The sequence below is a fragment of the Engystomops pustulosus genome, chromosome 6, assembly GCF_040894005.1.
Source record: "Engystomops pustulosus chromosome 6, aEngPut4.maternal, whole genome shotgun sequence".
NCBI lineage: Eukaryota > Metazoa > Chordata > Amphibia > Anura > Leptodactylidae > Engystomops > Engystomops pustulosus.
In genome coordinates this window covers 189,579,293-189,599,786 of record NC_092416.1, presented here as the reverse complement: position 1 = coordinate 189,599,786, position 20,494 = coordinate 189,579,293, and the positions used below count along the sequence as shown (strand labels likewise).

General features: G+C 48.9%; 1 protein-coding gene across 5 annotated transcripts in view; it reads right to left on the bottom strand.

The window, feature by feature from the left end:
- The window catches only part of LOC140065199 (ABC-type organic anion transporter ABCA8-like), a 261,107-nt gene that overhangs the window by 134,674 nt on the left and 105,939 nt on the right, over window positions 1–20,494 (bottom strand). Inside the window, exon 1 of one of the 5 annotated variants that reach the window (XM_072112789.1) lies at window positions 16,080–17,593. The exons of 3 other annotated variants lie outside the window; for them this stretch is intronic. In XM_072112789.1, coding sequence (XP_071968890.1) covers window positions 16,080–16,082 — 3 coding nt within the window. In that variant the 5' untranslated portion in view covers window positions 16,083–17,593. Of the gene's footprint in view, window positions 1–16,079; window positions 17,594–20,494 lie in introns of those variants that run through there. One more of the 5 variants, XM_072112788.1, reaches the window with a different exon arrangement.

Genomic DNA, 20,494 nt, shown 5'->3' with positions numbered 1-20,494 from the left:
CTATGGTGATGGTAGAACCTCCTCTTCTCTAGGTGTAGAGGATGTCCCCTGTCTATGGTGATGGTAGAACCTCCTCTCGTCTAGGTGTAGAGGATGCCCCCTGTCTATGGTGATGGCAGAACCTCCTCTCCTCTAGGTGTAGAGGTTGCCCCCTGTCTATGGTGATGGTAGAACCTCCTCTTCTCTAGGTGTAGAGGATGCCCCTGTCTATGGTGATGGTAGAACCTCCTCTCCTCTAGGTGTAGAGGATGCCCCTGTCTATGGTGATGGTAGAACCTCCTCTCCTCTAGGTGTAGAGGATGCCCCTGTCTATGGTGATGGTAGAACCTCCTCTCCTCTAGGTGTAGAGGTTGCCCCCTGTCTATGGTGATGGTAGAACCTCCTCTTCTCTAGGTGTAGAGGTTGCCCCCTGTCTATGGTGATGGTAGAACCTCCTCTTCTCTAGGTGTAGAGGATGCCCCTGTCTATGGTGATGGTAGAACCTCCTCTCCTCTAGGTGTAGAGGATGCCCCTGTCTATGGTGATGGTAGAACCTCCTCTCCTCTAGGTGTAGAGGATGCCCCTGTCTATGGTGATGGTAGAACCTCCTCTTCTCTAGGTGTAGAGGATGCCCCTGTCTATGGTGATGGCAGAACCTCCTCTCCTCTAGGTGTAGAGGTTGCCCCCTGTCTATGGTGATGGTAGAACCTCCTCTTCTCTAGGTGTAGAGGATGCCCCTGGCTATGGTGATGGTAGAACCTCCTCTCCTCTAGGTGTAGAGGATGCCCCTGTCTATGGTGATGGTAGAACCTCCTCTCCTCTAGGTGTAGAGGATGCCCCCTGTCTATGGTGATGGTAGAACCTCCTCTCCTCTAGGTGTAGAGGATGTCCCCTGTCTATGGTGATGGTAGAACCGCCTCTCCTCTAGGTGTAGAGGATGTCCCCTCTCTATGGTGATGGTAGATCCTCCTCTCCTCTAGGTGTAGAGGATGACCCCTGTCTATGGTGATGGTAGAACCTCCTCTCCTCTAGGTGTAGAGGATGCCCCCTGTCTATGGTGATGGTAGAACCTCCTCTCCTCTAGGTGTAGAGGATGTCCCCTGTCTATGGTGATAGTAGAACCTCCTCTCCTCTAGGTGTAGAGGATGTCCCCTGTCTATGGTGATGGTAGAACCTCCTCTCCTCTAGGTGTAGAGGATGTCCCCTGTCTATGGTGATGGTAGAACCTCCTCTCCTCTAGGTGTAGAGGATGTCCACTGTCTATGGTGATGGTAGAACCTCCTCTCCTCTAGGTGTAGAGGATGTCCCCTGTCTATGGTGATGGTAGAACCTCCTCTCCTCTAGGTGTAGAGGATGTCCCCTGTCTATGGTGATGGTAGAACCTCCTCTCGTCTAGGTGTAGAGGATGCCCCCTGTCTATGGTGATGGCAGAACCTCCTTTCCTCTAGGTGTAGAGGATGCCCCCTGTCTATGGTGATGGTAGAACCTCCTCTCCTCTAGGTGTAGAGGATGTCCCCTGTCTATGGTGATGGTAGAACCTCCTCTCCTCTAGGTGTAGAGGATGCCCCCTGTCTATGGTGATGGTAGAACCTCCTCTCCTCTAGGTGCAGAGGATGTCCCCTGTCTATGGTGATGGTAGAACCCCCTCTCCTCTAGGTGTAGAGGCTGCCCCCTGTCTATGGTGATGATAGAACCTCCTCTCCTCTAGGTGTAGAGGATGCCTCCTGTCTATGGTGACGGTAGAACCTCCTCTCCTCTAGTTGTAGAGGATGCCCCCTGTCTATGGTGATGGTAGAGCCTCCTCTCCTCTAGGTGTAGAGGATGCCCCCTGTCTATGGTGATGGTAGAACCTCCTCTCCTCTAGGTGTAGAGGATGCCCCCTGTCTATGGTGATGGTAGAACCGCCTCTCCTCTAGGTGTAGAGGATGCCCCCTGTCTATGGTGATGGTAGAACCTCCTCTCCTCTAGGTGTAGAGGACGCCTCCTGTCTATGGTGATGGTAGAACCTCCTCTCATCTAGGTGTAGAGGACGCCCCCTGTCTATGGTGATGGTAGAACCTCCTCTCATCTAGGTGTAGAGGATGTCCCCTGTCTATGGTGATGGTAGAACCTCCTCTCCTCTAGGTGTAGAGGATGCCCCCTGTCTATGGTGATGGCAGAACCTCCTCTCCTCTAGGTGTAGAGGATGCCCCTGTCTATGGTGATGGTAGAACCTCCTCTCCTCTAGGTGTAGAGGATGCCCCCTGTCTATGGTGATGGTAGAACCTCCTCTCCTCTAGGTGTAGAGGATGCCCCCTGTCTATGGTGATGGTAGAACCTCCTCTCCTCTAGGTGTAGAGGATGTCCCCTGTCTATGGTGATGGTAGAACCTCCTCTCCTCTAGGTGTAGAGGATGCCCCCTGTCTATGGTGATGGTAGAACCTCCTCTCCTCTAGGTGCAGAGGATGTCCCCTGTCTATGGTGATGGTAGAACCCCCTCTCCTCTAGGTGTAGAGGCTGCCCCCTGTCTATGGTGATGATAGAACCTCCTCTCCTCTAGGTGTAGAGGATGCCTCCTGTCTATGGTGACGGTAGAACCTCCTCTCCTCTAGTTGTAGAGGATGCCCCCTGTCTATGGTGATGGTAGAGCCTCCTCTCCTCTAGGTGTAGAGGATGCCCCCTGTCTATGGTGATGGTAGAACCTCCTCTCCTCTAGGTGTAGAGGATGCCCCCTGTCTATGGTGATGGTAGAACCGCCTCTCCTCTAGGTGTAGAGGATGCCCCCTGTCTATGGTGATGGTAGAACCTCCTCTCCTCTAGGTGTAGAGGACGCCTCCTGTCTATGGTGATGGTAGAACCTCCTCTCATCTAGGTGTAGAGGACGCCCCCTGTCTATGGTGATGGTAGAACCTCCTCTCATCTAGGTGTAGAGGATGTCCCCTGTCTATGGTGATGGTAGAACCTCCTCTCCTCTAGGTGTAGAGGATGCCCCCTGTCTATGGTGATGGCAGAACCTCCTCTCCTCTAGGTGTAGAGGATGCCCCTGTCTATGGTGATGGTAGAACCTCCTCTCCTCTAGGTGTAGAGGATGCCCCCTGTCTATGGTGATGGTAGAACCTCCTCTCCTCTAGGTGTAGAGGATGTCCCCTGTCTATGGTGATGGTAGAACCGCCTCTCCTCTAGGTGTAGAGGATGTCCCCTCTCTATGGTGATGGTAGATCCTCCTCTCCTCTAGGTGTAGAGGATGACCCCTGTCTATGGTGATGGTAGAACCTCCTCTCCTCTAGGTGTAGAGGATGCCCCCTGTCTATGGTGATGGTAGAACCTCCTCTCCTCTAGGTGTAGAGGATGTCCCCTGTCTATGGTGATGGTAGAACCTCCTCTCCTCTAGGTGTAGAGGATGTCCCCTGTCTATGGTGATGGTAGAACCTCCTCTCCTCTAGGTGTAGAGGATGTCCCCTGTCTATGGTGATGGTAGAACCTCCTCTCCTCTAGGTGTAGAGGATGTCCCCTGTCTATGGTGATGGTAGAACCTCCTCTCCTCTAGGTGTAGAGGATGCCCCCTGTCTATGGTGATGGTAGAACCTCCTCTCCTCTAGGTGTAGAGGATGTCCCCTGTCTATGGTGATGGTAGAACCCCCTCTCCTCTAGGTGTAGAGGCTGCCCCCTGTCTATGGTGATGATAGAACCTCCTCTCCTCTAGGTGTAGAGAATGCCTCCTGTCAATGGTGACGGTAGAACCTCCTCTCCTCTAGTTGTAGAGGATGCCCCCTGTCTATGGTGATGGTAGAACCTCCTCTCCTCTAGGTGTAGAGGATGCCCCCTATCTATGGTGATGGTAGAACCTCCTCTCCTCTAGGTGTAGAGGATGCCCCCTGTCTATGGTGATGGTAGAACCGCCTCTCCTCTAGGTGTAGAGGATGCCCCCTGTCTATGGTGATGGTAGAACCTCCTCTCCTCTAGGTGTAGAGGACGCCTCCTGTCTATGGTGATGGTAGAACCTCCTCTCATCTAGGTGTAGAGGACGCCCCCTGTCTATGGTGATGGTAGAACATCCTCTCCTCTAGGTGTAGAGGACGCCCCCTGTCTATGGTGATGGTAGAACCTCCTCTCCTCTAGGTGTAGAGGCTGCCCCCTGTCTATGGTGATGGTAGATCCTCCTCTCCTCTAGGTGTAGAGGATGCCCCCTGTCTATGGTGATGGCAGAACCTCCTCTCCCCTAGGTTTAGAGGATGTCCCCTGTCTATGGTGATGGTAGAACCACCTCTCCTCTAGGTGTAGAGGCTGCCCCCTGTCTATGGTGATGGTAGAACCTCCTCTCCTCTAGGTGTAGAGGCTGCCCCCTGTCTATGGTGATGGTAGAACCTCCTCTCCTCTAGGTGTAGAGGATGCCCCCTGTCTATGGTGATGGTAGAACCTCCTCTCCTCTAGGTGTAGAGGATGTCCCCTCTCTATGGTGATGGTAGATCCTCCTCTCCTCTAGGTGTAGAGGATGACCCCTGTCTATGGTGATGGTAGAACCTCCTCTCCTCTAGGTGTAGAGGATGCCCCCTGTCTATGGTGATGGTAGAACCTCCTCTCCTCTAGGTGTAGAGGATGTTCCCTGTCTATGGTGATGGTAGAACCTCCTCTCCTCTAGGTGTAGAGGATGTCCCCTGTCTATGGTGATGATAGAACCTCCTCTCCTCTAGGTGTAGAGGATGCCCCCTGTCTATGGTGATGGTAGAACCTCCTCTCCTCTAGGTGTAGAGGATGCCTCCTGTCTATGGTGATGGTAGAACCTCCCCTCCTCTAGGTGTAGAGGATGTCCCCTGTCTATGGTGATGGTAGAACCTCCTCTCCTCTAGGTGTAGAGGATGTCCCCTCTCTATGGTAATGGTAGAGGCTCCTCTCCTCTAGGTGTAGAGGATGCCCCCTGTCTATGGTGATGGTAGAACCTCCATTCCTCTAGGTGTAGAGGATGCCCCCTGTCTATGGTGATGGTAGAACCTCCTCTCCTCTAGGTGTAGAGGATGCCCCCTGTCTATGGTGATGGTAGAACCTCCTCTCCTCTAGGTGTAGAGGATGCCCCCTGTCTATGGTGATGGTAGAACCTCCTCACCTCTAGGCATAGAGGAGGCCCCCTGTCTATGGTGATGGTAGAACCTCCTCTCCTCTAGGCGTAGAGGAGGCCCCCTGTCTATGGTGATGGTAGAACCTCCTCTCCTCTAGGTGTAGAGGATGCCCCCTGTCTATGGTGATGGTAGAACCACCTCTTCTCTAGATGTAGAGGATGCCCCGTCTATGGTGATGGTAGAACCTCCTCTCCTCTAGGTGTGGAGGATGCCCCCTGTCTATGGTGATGGTAGAACCTCCTCTCCTCTAGGTGTAGAGGATGGCCCCTGTGTTAGGTAAAGGTAGAACCCCCTCTCCTCTAGGTGTAGAGGATGCCCCGTCTATGGTGATGGTAGAACCTCCTCTCCTCTAGGTGTAGAGGATGCCCCCGGTCTATGGTGATGATAGAACCTCCTCTCCTCTAGGTGTAGAGGATGTCCCCTGTCTATGGTGTTGGTAGAACCACCTCTCCTCTAGGTGTGGAGGATCCCCCATGTCTTTGGTAATGGTAGAACCCCCTCTACTTTAGGTGTAGAGGATTCCCCCTGTCTATGGTGATGGTAGAACCACCTCTCCTCTAGGTGTAGAGGATGCTCCCTGTCTATGGTGATGGTAGAACCTCCTCTCCTCTAGGTGTAGAGGATGCCCCCTGTCTATAGTGATGGTAGAACTACCTCTCTTCTAGGTGTAGAGGATGCCCCCTGTCTATGGTGATGGTAGAACCACCTCTCCTCTAGGTGTAGAGGATGCCCCCTGTCTATGGTGATGGTAGAACCTCCTCTCTTGTAGGTGTAGAGGATGCCCCCTGTCTATGGTGATGGTAGAACCTCCTCTCCTCTAGGTGTGGAGGATGCCCCCTGTCTTCGGTAAAGGTAGAACCCACTCTCCTCTAGGTGTAGAGGATGCCCCCTGTCTGTGGTGATGATAGAACCTCCTCTCCTCTAGGTGTAGAGAATGCCCCCTGTATATGGTGATGGTAGAGCCTCCTCTCCTCTAGTTGTAGAGGATGCCCCCTGTCTATGGTGATGGTAGAACCTCCTCTCCTCTAGGTGTAGAGGATGCCCCCTGTCTATGGTGATGATAGAACCTCCTCTCCTCTAGGTGTAGAGGATGCCCCCTGTCTATGGTGATGGTAGAACCTCCTCTCCTCTAGGTGTAGAGGATGCCCCCTGTCTATGGTGATGGTAGAACCTCCTCTCCTCTAGGTGTAGAGGATGCCCCCTGTCTATGGTGATGGTAGAACCTCCTCTCCTCTAGGTGTAGAGGATGCCCCCTGTCTATGGTGATGGTAGAACCTCCTCTCCTCTAGGTGTAGAGGAGGCCCTCTGTCTATGGTGATGGTAGAACCTCCTCTCCTCCAGTTCTACTATGTCCTTTTTATACACTGGTGCCCAAAATTGTCTACAATATTCACTGTGTGGTCTGACCAGTGATTTGTATAAGGGCAAAACTATGGGGCTCTTTTACGAACGGTTGAACGCCGCACTTTCGTCAGGTTTCCTGAATGTTTCCGTTTTGTGCCGAATCGCCCTGGGATTTTGTGGCGCATCGGCTTTCACCCGACAGAAATCGGGGGCGTGGCCGTTGGACAACCCGACGGATTCGGAAAAACCACGGAATCTTGTGTCGCAAGATCAGCACTCACATGCACCAGGAAAAAGATGGTGAACTCCGGTGGACCTCAGCGCAGCAGCGACAGCTAGTGGATATCGGGCGCACGACCTTAGTGAATCCCAGCCGCACCCGAATCCTTGTCGGATAACGCACCACAGGATCGCCACTGGACCAGGTAAGTAAATGTGACCCTATGGGGGATATCTATCATACGCTGGCGCTCGTGCGCCAGCGTATGATCGCCCCGCCGCTGCAAATTCGCAGCCCGATACATCAAGAGGCTTCTGCCTCTTGATGTATCGGGCTGCCAGCAGCACAGGGTTTAACCTACGCCAAGCAGGGCCTGGCGTAGAAATAAACGCAGCCGGCGACTTTTCACCAGTTTTACCAAGTAATTTCCTGTACAGCTCCTCCCTTCCCCACTGATGTCAGCTCACCAGGCTGTGAGCTCTGTTAAGGAGCAGGAGGGGGAGCTGTACTGGAGCACAAGGGTTGGGGCCGAGAGCTGAGAAGTCTGCAGCACAGACAAGTCATGTGGAGTTTTCAGAAATGCATCCAAACCAAAGCTCAACCAAGGTAAGTTATAACACATAATTATATTGTAATGTAAATGCTTAGAAAAGGCCGATGTACACTGCAGGTGTGATGGCTTCTACAAACTGTCTTTAGTGAGAATGAGGTCCCTGCTGACAGGTTCCCTTAAACGGCACCTACCACCACGATTCTACCTATAAAGGTAGAACGGGTGGTAGGTGGATGAATTGGACGTAAGGATAGCCCTTTTTGGGCGGGTACTCGGACGTAGCTGCGCGCCGAAGATTACCTGGTAGGCGGAGGAACGAGGCTACTGGGGCGTGGAGTAGCCGCGACTAGTAGCCTCATGTCCGGCTACTCCACGCCCCAGTAGCCGCTTAAAAAAATTAGCATATAAAGTCATTAACCCCTTCCCGACATTTGACGTAATAGTACTGCATCGCGGGAGGTGCGTTCCCGCAAAATGCAGTACTATTACGTCAAGCTTCTGGCCCCGGCTCCTGAACGGAGCCGGGGCCAGAAGCTGCGGGTGTCGGCTATATGTTATAGCTGACACCCGCCTCTAACACCCGCGATCGGAGATTTCTCCGATCGCGGGTGTTAACCCCTAACACGCCGCGGTCGCGCTGACCGCGGCGTGTCAGAGGCATTTAAAGTTGTTTAAATGCGAATCGGACCCCCCCGCGGCGCTTACCGGGGGGGTCCGCTCCTCCGATCGCAGCCCCGGGACTGCCGGTGCCCGGGGCTGTGCGATCCTCCTCTCAGTGCCGGGTCCGTGCCTCCTGGCAGGACCCGGCTGTAAGACACTGGGCATGCGCAGCATGCTCAGTGTTTCACATAATACAGTGTAATACATCTGTATTGCACTGTGTAACCTGTAAAAAAGCTTGAACAAGTGATCAGAAGATCACTTGTTCAAGCTTAGATGTCATTAACTGTAAAAAAAGGAAAAATAGATAAATAAAGGTTTTTTACAGTAAAAATAAATAATAAAAGAAAGTGAAAGTCCCCCCAAACACCACATTTCCCTTTACACAAGTAATAAAGTATAAAAAACACTAAATCACGAAAAAAAACCCACTTATTTGGTATCGCCGCGTCCGTAACAATCTGTACAATAAATCCTAATCATAATTGGACCCGCTCGGTGAACGTGGTAAAAAAAAAAAACCAAAAACTTGCCAAAAATTAAAACTTTTTATCAAATTGCTTTACAAAAAATGTTCTAAAAAGTGATCCGAAAAAGTTACAAGCACCAAAATGATACCGATAAAAAGAGCAACTTGTCACGCAAAAAATAAGCTTACAACCAGCTCCGTAAACCAAAAAATACTATAATTATGCCACTATAAAAATGGCAATACTAAAACAAATGCAATTTTTTTCTATTCTAGTTTTCCTTCAATAAAATTGGACAAATATAAATAAAACTATATAAATGAGGTATCACCGTAATCGTAGTGATCCGTAGAATAAAGATAATATATTATTGTTATGCTACAGTGAACAACCCCCCAAAAAAATGCTAAAAATCCAAAACAAGAATTGATGATTTTATTTTCCTCCACACGTAAAAAGTTAATAAAATTTCTTCAATAAGCTAAAAACCCACTAAAATTAAGGTTTTTTTTTACAGTGCATCTCGTCTCGCAAAAAATAAGCCCTTATTTGTCTAAATTGCTTAAAAAAAATAAATAAAGATTGTATAGCCTATTCCCAACGAGCGTTGTTATAGAACGGTGCGGCGGGTAATGACTTTCCAACACCGGTCAGGGTAAGACGGCGGCTGTTCACTGATCGGGGTAAGACGGCGGCTGTTCCTGACAGCCATCCATCCTGCCCCATGGACCAGAAGGGTTACGTCCCCCCCACACACCCCCAGTTTATTATCGCTGCTACTGGCTCATCAATTCAGACGAGCCGATAGCAGCGAATTTACTTATGACGTCAGTAATACCGGTCACTATGTCTGTAGACACGGTGATCGGGGTAGAGTGGCGGCTGTTCCTGACAGCCACCAATTTTGCCTTGCGGTCCAGAGGGGTTTTGTTTCCCCCCTCTGTCCATGTTTGCCGCTATTTGCTGGTCGATATGGTCCAGCCAAAAGCAGCAATATTCGTCACAATGGGCATCGCTAGGGTGAATAAGAGCAACACTTGGCAATAATTTCCCTACGGAAAACGAAGATTTGGTACAAAAGCGCTGGCTGTGCACATTGTACAGATGATGCTGTACAACTCCTACGAGCTGTTCCAATGTGCAGGTCCTGCCGTATCATTTCTCTGTTTTCAAGAGGAAGATATTAGGAAACTAATATTGGGACAAGAAGGACGGGGCCCCAGTACCTCTGGTTTAGATGTTCCTGTGTTTTGCCAGGACAGCATTTTCCCGGTGAATTCTGCTGCTTCTAATGGTAGGACTCAATAAAGAGTCTGTTCCAAAAGAGGAGTTAGGATGGACACTACATACTACTAAGAGACCTGCGACAACTCCAGAGTGACAAAAGTTTAGTTGGTCCCTTGGTATATTCTACCTCCTTATACACTAGACATTCACAATTCACGCCCAACCTATTGTGAATTAATTTCGGTAAAATGAATAATTGTAACAAGTGTTAGGTCACGTTGCTCCCTATACCCCTCGATTATTTCATAAGGGGCGCCACATAATGGGCACTGAACTTTCCAGAAATAATTGAAATTTCCATCTTGGACTGCATTGCACATCATATTTGGAAACCACCTATATGTTCAAAATGCTCATTTCACCACGTGTATTACACTACACCACATATTACACCTTGCTATATTCCCCAAGGGGTGTACATTAAACAATTAGGGTCACTTTTCGGGTTTTCCTCTGTTTTGGTACCACTACGGCTCTCCAAATGTATCCTGACACATGTGAAGGATTTCTTACAAATTTGGCCTCTAAAAGACAAACATCCCTCTTTTCCTCTACTGTGCGCCCATAAAGCATTTTATATGCACATGTGGGGTACTTCTACACTCGGGAGAAATAGTTTTACACCTTTTTTGGGGTTATTTAATATATTATCCCTTGTGGCTTACATAAATTAGGGGTAAAGTGACATTTATAGGAAAATTTTCACCTTGAAATACACATATTACACCTTGCTAAATTCTCTAAGGGGTGTGCTTTCCAAAATGGTGATACTTGTTGGGGTTCCCCTCTGTTTTGGTACCACTACGGCTCTCTAAATGCATCCTGACATATGTAAAGGATGTCTGTCAAATTTGGCTTCTAAAAGGCCAACGCCCCTCTTTCCCTTCTGAGCTTCACTGCGTACCCATACAACATTTTATCTGCATGTGTGGGGCAATTTTATACTCGGGAGAAATGCTAGTACACATTTTTTGGGGTTGTTTCATCTTTAATGCCTTATGGGATACAAAAATTAGCCGTAAAAGTGACTTTTTTGGGAAAATGTTCACCTTTTTCCTTTTAGGGACCTAATTGAAGCAAACACCTGTAGGGGTAAATACACATATTACACCTTTCTGAATTCTCCAAAGGGTGAACTTTCCAAAATGGTGACACTTGTTGGGGTTCCCCTCTGTTTTGGTACCACTAGGGCTCTCCAAATGCATCCTGACACATGTAAAGGATGATTGTTAAATCTGGCTTCTAAAAGGCCAAAGCCCCACTTTCCCTTCTGAGCCCTACTGTGCACCCATACAACACTTTATATGCAAAAGTGGTGCAGTTCTGTGCTTAGGAGAAATAGTTTTACACATTTATGGGGTTGTTTCATCTTTTATCCCTTGTGACTTACAAAAATTTGGGGTAAAAGTGACTTTTTTGAGAAAATTTTCACCTTTTTTCCCTTTTGGGGCCTAATTGAATCAAACACCTGTTGGGGAAAATACACAAATTACACGTTGCTAAACTCTCCAAGGGGTGTACTTTCCAAAATGGTGTCTCATGTTGGGGTTTTCCTCTGTTTTGGTACCACTATGGCTCTCCAAATGCATCCTGACACATGTAAACTTTTTCAGCCATATTTACCCTGCAAAAACGAAACAACGCTCTTTCCATTCCAAGTGCCCCCCTGAGCCCGTACAGCAGGGTACAGTGACAAAATGGGTATTGGCATACTCAAGAGGAATTGCCCTCAACATTGTAAAATGCATTTTCCTTTTTAACCCATTGTGAAGGTGCAAATTTTAGTGTTCAATGAATCTATAGTAAGATAAAATTACATTTCTCTAATTTCACTTTCATTTATCTTTCACGCTCATGAAACGCTCAAAAGGTTAACAAAATTCCCAAAGGTTGTTTTGAATATTTTGAGGGGTGTAGTTTCTAAAATGGTGTCATTTGTGGGGGGTTTCTGTCATGTGGGCCTTATAAAGTCACTTCTAACTAAATTGACCCTCCAAAAGTAGGTTTTGATGATTTTCGTGAAAATCTGAAAAATTGCACCTAAAGTTATAAGCCTCCTAACATCCAAAATAAAGGAAAAGATGTTTGAAAAATGATGCCAAGTTAAAGCAGACATATGGAAAATGTTAGTTATCAAGTTATTTTAGTGATATGACCAACTTTCCAAAAAGTAGAAAATTTTGAATTTGGAAAACATTGTTTTTTTCAAAATTTTTGCCAAATTTCCATTTATTTCATAAATAAATACTAAATATATTTATTAAATTTCTCAACCAGCATGAAGTACAATGTGTCACGAAAAAACAATCTCAAAATCAACAGGATATGTTAAAGCGTTCCAAAGTTATAACCACTTAAATAGACACATGTCAGATTTTAAAAAATGGTCCGTGTCAGGAAGGTGAAAAGTGGCTTCAGCGTTAAGGGGTTAAAGTTTACAAAAGGACAGCCGGGACGTAAGGATTAGCCCAAAAAGTGCTATCCTTACGTCCCATTCATCCACCTAGTACCCGTTCTACCTTTATAGGTAGAATCGTGGTGGTAGGTCCCCTTTAAGTAACTTATCTGGAACATAGGTCATGCATGGGTCCGGTCAATTCCATTATACAGACATAGGTGTTTCCAGAGTAACCACCTAGTGACCATAACGGGTAAGGTATGACATCTGCCTGGGAAGGAAGGGTTTGATTGTTAACCAATCAGAACTGTTGTGTTATTAATGTAATTCCTCGTGGTTTGTTATTGGTGGGTGCCTGTAAGCTCAGTTTATTAACCTCTTGCTGCTCTGCACCATACTACGACGGCTCGGAGTCGGAATTGGGAATTGCGGGGTCTCACAGGTTATCTACAGCTGATTGCGGGGTGTTAACCCTTTAAATGCTACGGTCAGTGTGACTTTTGGATCACACTGAGTGGATTCTGTGACACACACAGAAGCGCCGAAGGTTGATTTAAATACTGAAACAAACGTTTTTCACACTTATACATTGGTTTTTGCTTTTATTCAAGATATGTTCCTGTACCAGCTCATCCTGAGGTGTCTAAAAGGAATTTGTGGCTCAGAGGGGTCATTTTAAAGTGGTAGGTTTCCTTTAAATGCAATAAAAAGTGATCAGAAAACCTTATGAATACAAATGGTCCTGTTGTAAAACACCACGGGGCAGATTTACTTACCCGGTCCAGTTAAGAGTAATGGTACCATATATACCCGAGTATAAGCCGAGGCCCCTAATTTTACCACCAAAAACCTAAAGACTCGAGTATAAGCCAAGGGTGGGAAATGCATTTGTCACAGCCCTCCCAGTATAAAGCCAGCAAGCCCCCAGTAGTATACAGCCAGACCCCTTTAGTATATAGTCAGCCAACCCATGTAGTATATAGCAAGCCAGCCCCCTGTAGTATACAGCCAGCAAGCCCCCAGTAGTATACAGCCAGCCTCCTTTAGTTTATAACCAGCCAGCCCCTTTTAGCATATAGCCAGCAAGCCCCCTGTAGTATACAGCCAGCCCCCTTTAGTATATAGCCAGCCAGCCGCCTTTAGTATATAGCCAGCCCCCTTTAGTACATAGCCAGCCAGCCCCCTGTAGTATACAGCCAGCCCCCAGTAGTATACAGCCAGCCAGCCTCATGTAGTATATAGCCAACCATTCCCATGTAGTATACAGCCAACCCCCAGTAGTATACAGCCATCCAGCCCCCAGTAGTATACAGTCAGCCCCATGTAGTATATAGTCAACCATTCCCATGTAGTATATAGCCAACTATTCCCATGTAGTATACAGCCAGTCCCCAGTAGTATACAGCCAGCCAGCCCCCAGTAGTATACAGCCAGCCAGCCCCATGTAGTATATAGCCAACCATTCCCATGTAGTATACAGCCAGCCCCCAGTAGTATACAGCCAACCCGCAGTAGTATACAGCCATCCATCCCCCAGTAGTATACAGCCAGCCAGCCCCATGTAGTATATAGTCAACCATTCCCATGTAGTATACAGCCAGCCCCCAGTAGTATACAGCCAACCCGCAGTAGTATACAGCCATCCATCCCCCAGTAGTATACAGCCAGCCAGCCCCATGTAGTATATAGCCAACCATTCCCATGTAGTATACAGCCAGCCCCCAGTAGTATACAGCCAGCCAGCCCCCAGTAGTATACAGCCTGCCAGCCCCCATGTATACAGCCAGCCCCATGTAGTATATAACCAGCCAGCCCCCTTTGGTAGCCAGCCAGCCGCCTTTAATAGCCAGTGAGCCCCCTTAAGTAGCCAGCCCCATTTATTAGCCAGCCAGCCCCCAGTGTGCCCAGCACTTACATACTCACCTTTGCGTGTTCGGTGTGGCTCCCTGATGCTCCTCTTCTGTCTTCTCCACGATGGGTCCTCTTCTGTCGGCTGTAACAGCCAGCAGCCATGCGTTCTGCCGGCACACACTAAGATACGGCCACTGATGATGTCATAGTATGCGCCGTCCGGCAGAACGCATGCCAGCGTCTATGCTGGCTGTTAAAGCAGACAGAAGAGGAGCCGCAGGGACCGGAGCATCGCTGAGCCGAGCATCGGGTGCGCCGGAAGGTGAGTATGTAAGTTTATATTTTTTATTGACTCGTGTATAAGCTGTGGTGAGGTTTTTCAGCACATTTTTTGTGCGGAATAGCTCGGCTTATATACAAGTATATTCGGTACTTGGAAAATGGGGATGAAAAAATTATAGATTTTTTTCCCACATTAGATTTTATTGTTCAAAATGAGAAAACGTAAGCAAAAATACAGAAATTTGGTATCGCAGTAATCGTATTGGCCCATTTAATAAATGTAATGTAATATTTAGGGTACATGGTGAGCACCAAACAAAAAAAAGTAAAAAAATCAATTACAAAATCAATGTTTTTTCTACAACCCCCGACAAAAAAAGTTAACTTTTCTTCAGCAATAGGCCATAGCCAGCTTAAAATAGTACCACTGAAAAATGCATCTCATCCCGCAAAAAATAAGCCCTCGCATGGAGAATTTAATGGAAAAACAAGTATTTTATTGCTCAAAAAAGTGCAGCCATGAGCCAACTACAAACCACTGAATTCTAAGGCTAATGCAGGCGCTCCTTCCCTTCTGTGCCTTGCTGTGCGCCCCTATAACAAGTAACGCCCACTTGTTACTTGCTGTAGCATGCTGCCTGGTAGTAAAGCGGGTGCGTTCACATGTTCAGTTTTCTCTAAGTAGTTTTCAAAGGCAAAAGCAGGGTGATGATGGGTGAGAACAAATCATTGAGAGCTGCTCCTCCTCCTCTTTATTTCACTCCAGGTTTCGAAATCAAAAACTGCATCTAATAAACTGAATGTGTGAACGCACCCTCAGCTTTACTACCAGACTGCCTCCAATCAGCTACCTTGGGCATTGGCAGATAAGACCTGTTATTGTTGCTATGTTCAAGTTTTGGAATAAAGTAAATGTTAGTTGATAAACTAAATCTCTTGTCTATGTTTGATCCCCTGATTGCCGCTAACATCAAGGGCCTCCCCTTTAGCATCTACCCAGGGAGCCCTAACACATATATACACCGGGTGTGCCCCAATGGAAATCTCCGTTATACTGCGACCTCCCACTCTTCTTGCATCCCCTCGCTGGAACAGCCCAGTGTGGACAAGGCCTGTTCCACCGGTACCAATGACTGTGACAAGTCAAGCTCTAGGTCGTGCTAAAGCCAGCCACTCAGGTACCAGAGAAACCCAGCCAGTGGCGCAACTAGGCGAGGCAGGACCCCATAGCGGGCTTCTGAATGGGCCCCCCCCCCCTTCCCACTTAAAAATGATGCATATTTGTATACTCAAAATATTACACATATTTGTATACTCTGAAAGTTACAATCACACATTTATACACTCATGCACACACATATGGAAAATATACATACACATACAGTGCCATATACAAACATACCAAATATATCACACATACAGGATATACACACACCATAAATACATCCTAGATACAGCATATATACATCACATATATGTACAATGTGTACAATGTGCAGCATAATATGTATATAATGGTGAACATCACCTACTTTTTAGTGTGTCTGGTTGGATGCCGGGGCCCCCTGACACTGCAGGCCCCATAGCAGCTGCTATGGCTGCTACCACTGTAGTTACGAACCCTGAACCCAACTGCCCCCAAGCCTATAGGTCAGGCCCCGGTGGGAGGGCATTGCATATACATCACAGGGTGGTCTTACCCCTTTATATACATCACGAGACAGCCTCATTCCTCTATATACATCATAACATGGCCTTAACCCCCTATATACATCATAGGACGGTCTCACCCCCTATATACATCTCAGGATGTTCTCATCGCCTCTATACATTGGAATATGGCCTCATTCATCTATATAAACCATAGGACAGCTTCACCTACCATATATTAATCTCAAGGAAGTTCTAGTAATGAAAACAGGATAGAAGTGACATTCCTTACCATGAGACTGTAGAGGAGGACCCTGGGGTTGGAGATGCTGTAGAGGAGGACCCTGGGGTTGGAGCTGCTGTAGAGGAGGACGCTGGGGTTGGAGCTTCTGTAGAGGAGGACCCTGGGGTTGGAGCTGCTGTAGAGGAGGACGCTGGGGTTGGAGCTGCTGTAGAGGAGGACACTGGAGATGGAGCTGCTGTAGAGGAGGACGCTGGGGTTGGAGCTGCTGTAGAGGAGGACACTGGAGATGGAGCTGCTGTAGAGGAGGACGCTGGGGTTGGAGCTGCTGTAGAGGAGGACGCTGGGGTTGGAGCTGCTGTAGAGGAGGACACTGGAGATGGAGCTGCTGTAGAGGAGGACGCTGGGGTTGGAGCTGCTGTAGAGGAGGACACTGGAGATGGAGCTGCTGTAGAGGAGGACGCTGGGGTTGGAGCTTCTGTAGAGGAGGACGCTGGGGTTGGAGCTGCTGTAGAGGAGGACACTGGGGTTGGAGCTTCTGTAGAGGAGGACCCTGGGGTTGGAGCTGCTGTAGAGGAGGACGCTGGGGTTGGAGCTTCTGTAGAGGAGGACCCTGGGGTTGGAGCTGCTGTAGAGGAGGACGCTGGGGTTTAAGCTGCTGTAGAGGAGGACGCTGGGGTTGGAACTGCTGTAGAGGAGGACGCTGGGGTTGGAACTGCTGTAGAGGAGGACGCTGGGGTTGGAGCTTCTGTAGAGGAGGACGCTGGGGTTGAAGCTGCTGTAGAGGAGGACACCAGAGATGGAGCTGCTGTAGTTTAGGAGGCAGAGTTGGAAGATGCTGATGTTTAGGGTGCAGAGTTAGAAGCTGCTGTAGTTTAGGGTGCAGAGTTAGAAGCTGCTGTAGTTTAGGGTGCAGAGTTAGAAGCTGCTGTAGCTTAGATGCAGAGTTAGAAGCTGCTGTAGTTTAGGAGGCAGAGTTAGAAGCTGCTGTAGTTTAGGAGGCAGAGTTAGAATGTAGTTTAGGAGGCAGAGTTAGAAGCTGCTGTAGTTTAGGAGGCAGAGTTAGAAGATGCTGATGTTTAGGGTGCAGAGTTAGAAGCTGCTGTAGTTTAGGAGGCAGAGTTAGAAGCTGCTGTAGTTTAGGGTGCAGAGTTAGAAGCTGCTGTAGTTTAGGGTGCAGAGTTAGAAGCTGCTGTAGTTTAGGGTGCAGAGTTAGAAGCTGCTGTAGTTTAGGGTGCAGAGTTAGAAGCTGCTGTAGTTTAGGGTGCAGAGTTAGAAGCTGCTGTAGTTTAGGGTGCAGAGTTAGAAGCTGCTGTAGTTTAGGGTGCAGAGTTAGAAGATGCTGATGTTTAGGGTGCAGAGTTAGAAGCTGAAGTAGCTTAGATGCAGAGTTAGAAGCTGCTGTAGTTTAGGAGGCAGAGTTAGAAGATGCTGTAGTTTAGGGTGCAGAGTTAGAAGCTGCTGTAGCTTAGATGCAGAGTTAGAAGCTGTTGTAGTTTAGAATATTTGCAGCTTCTTTCCTCGTCTTCCTCTTGCATGAGCTCGGCAGATGTGATCCCCTGTGGAGCCCCCTCTCCCGAAACACAGTTCCTGTATTGTGACACTGAGCATTGTTACCTCCCCTCACTCTTCTCAGTACAATCTTCTGTACCGAGACAAAGACCTTCTAACACTTTGGGGAACATCTACTTACAGGGTCACTGGAGTTCACGGCAAGTGGCCGTGTATAATGCTCTGTGAAGGGAGTCACTAAGATCGTGCGTCCGATATCCTGCATGTGTCACTTCCCCGCTCAGGTCCCTGGAGTTCACCTTCTTCTTCCTGGTGCATGTAAGTGCATTGTCGTGTATAATGCGCTGTGCAGGGAGTCACTAAGATCCTGCACCCGATATCCTGCATGTGTCGCTTCCCCGCTCAGGTCCCCGGAGTTCACCTTCTTCTTCCTGGTGCATGTAAGTGCATTGTCCGTGTATAATGCGCTGTGCGGGAAGTCACTAAGATCCTGCCCCCGATATCCTGCATGTGTCGCTTCCCCGCTCAGGTCCCCAGAGTTCACCTTCTTCTTCCTGGTGCATGTAAGTGCATTGTCCGTGTATAATGCGCTGTGCGGGGAGTCACTAAGATCCTGCGCCCGATATCCTGCAAGTGTCTCTTCCCCGCTCAGGTCCCTGGAGTTCACCTTCTTCTTCCTGGTGCATGTAAGTGCATTGTCCGTGTATAATGCGCTGTGCGGGGAGTCACTAAGATCCTGCGCCCGATATCCTGCAAGTGTCACTTCCCCGCTCAGGTCCCTGGAGTTCACCTTCTTCTTCCTGGTGCATGTAAGTGCATTGTCCGTGTATAATGCGCTGTGCGGGGAGTCACTAAGATCCTGCGCCCGATATCCTGCAAGTGTCTCTTCCCCGCTCAGGTCCCTGGAGTTCACCTTCTTCTTCCTGGTGCATGTAAGTGCATTGTCCGTGTATAATGCGCTGTGCGGGGAGTCACTAAGATCCTGCACCCGATATCCTGCATGTGTATCTTCCCCGCTCAGGTCCCTGGAGTTCACCTTCTTCTTCCTGGTGCATGTAAGTGCATTGTCCGTGTATAATGCGCTGTGCGGGGAGTCACTAAGATCGTGCGCCCGATATCCTGCATGTGTCGCTTCCCCGCTCAGGTCCCCGGAGTTCACCTTCTTCTTCCTGGTGCATGTAAGTGCATTGTCCGTGTATAATGCGCTGTGCGGGGAGTCACTAAGATCCTGCGCCCGATATCCTGCATGTGTCGCTTCCCCGCTCAGGTCCCCGGAGTTCACCTTCTTCTTCCTGGTGCATGTAAGTGCATTGTCCGTGTATAATGCGCTGTGCGGGGAGTCACTAAGATCCTGCACCCGATATCCTGCATGTGTCACTTCCCCGCTCAGGTCCCTGGAGTTCACCTTCTTCTTCCTGGTGCATGTAAGTGCATTGTCCGTGTATAATGCGCTGTGCGGGGAGTCACTAAGATCCTGCACCCGATATCCTGCATGTGTATCTTCCCCGCTCAGGTCCCTGGAGTTCACCTTCTTCTTCCTGGTGCATGTAAGTGCATTGTCCGTGTATAATGCGCTGTGCGGGGAGTCACTAAGATCGTGCGCCCGATATCCTGCATGTGTCGCTTCCCCGCTCAGGTCCCCGGAGTTCACCTTCTTCTTCCTGGTGCATGTAAGTGCATTGTCCGTGTATAATGCGCTGTGCGGGGAGTCACTAAGATCCTGCGCCCGATATCCTGCATGTGTCGCTTCCCCGCTCAGGTCCCCGGAGTTCACCTTCTTCTTCCTGGTGCATGTAAGTGCATTGTCCGTGTATAATGCGCTGTGCGGGGAGTCACTAAGATCCTGCGCCCGATATCCTGCATGTGTCTCTTCCCCGCTCAGGTCCTCGGAGTTCACCTTCTTCTTCCTGGTGCATGTAAGTGCATTGTCCGTGTATAATGCGCTGTGCGGGGAGTCACTAAGATCCTGCACCCGATATCCTGCATGTGTTGCTTCCCCGCTCAGGTCCCCGGAGTTCACCATCTTCCTCCTGGTGCATGTAAGTGCATTGTCTGTGTATAATGCGCTGTGCGGGGAGTCACTAAGATCCTGCCCCCGATATCCTGCATGTGTCGCTTCCCCGCTCAGGTCCCTGGAGTTCACCTTCTTCTTCCTGGTGCATGTAAGTGCATTGTCCGTGTATAATGCGCTGTGTGGGGAGTCACTAAGATCCTGCACCCGATATCCTGCATGTGTCGCTTCCCCGCTCAGGTCCCCGGAGTTCACCTTCTTCTTCCTGGTGCATGTAAGTGCATTGTCCGTGTATAATGTGCTGTGCGAGGAGTCACTAAGATCCTGCACCCGATATCCTACATGTGTCGCTTCCCCGCTCAGGTCCCCGGAGTTCACCTTCTTCTTCCTGGTGCATGTAAGTGCATTGTCCGTGTATAATGCGCTGTGCGGGGAGTCACTAAGATCGTGCGTCCGATATCCTGCATGTGTCTCTTCCCCACTCAGGTCCCTGGAGTTCTCCTTCTTCTTCCTGGTGCATGTAAGTGCATTGTCCGTGTATAATTCGCTGTGCAGGGAGTCACTAAGATCCTTTGTCCGATATCCTGCATGTGTAGCTTCCCCGCTCAGGTCCCTGGAGTTCACCTTCTTCTTCCTGGTGCATGTAAGTGCATTGTCCGTGTATAACGCGCTGTGCGGGGAGTCACTAAGATCCTGCACCCGATATCCTGCATGTGACGCTTCCCGCTCAGGTCCCCGGAGTTCACCTTCTTCTTCCTGGTGCATGTAAGTGCATTGTCCGTGTATAATGTGCTGTGCGGGGAGTCACTAAGAACCTGCGCCCGATATCCTGCATGTGTCGCTTCCCCGCTCAGGTCCCGGAGTTCACCTTCTTCCTGGTGCATGTAAGTGCATTGTCCGTGTATAATGCGCTGTGCGGGGATTCACTAAGATCCTGCACCCG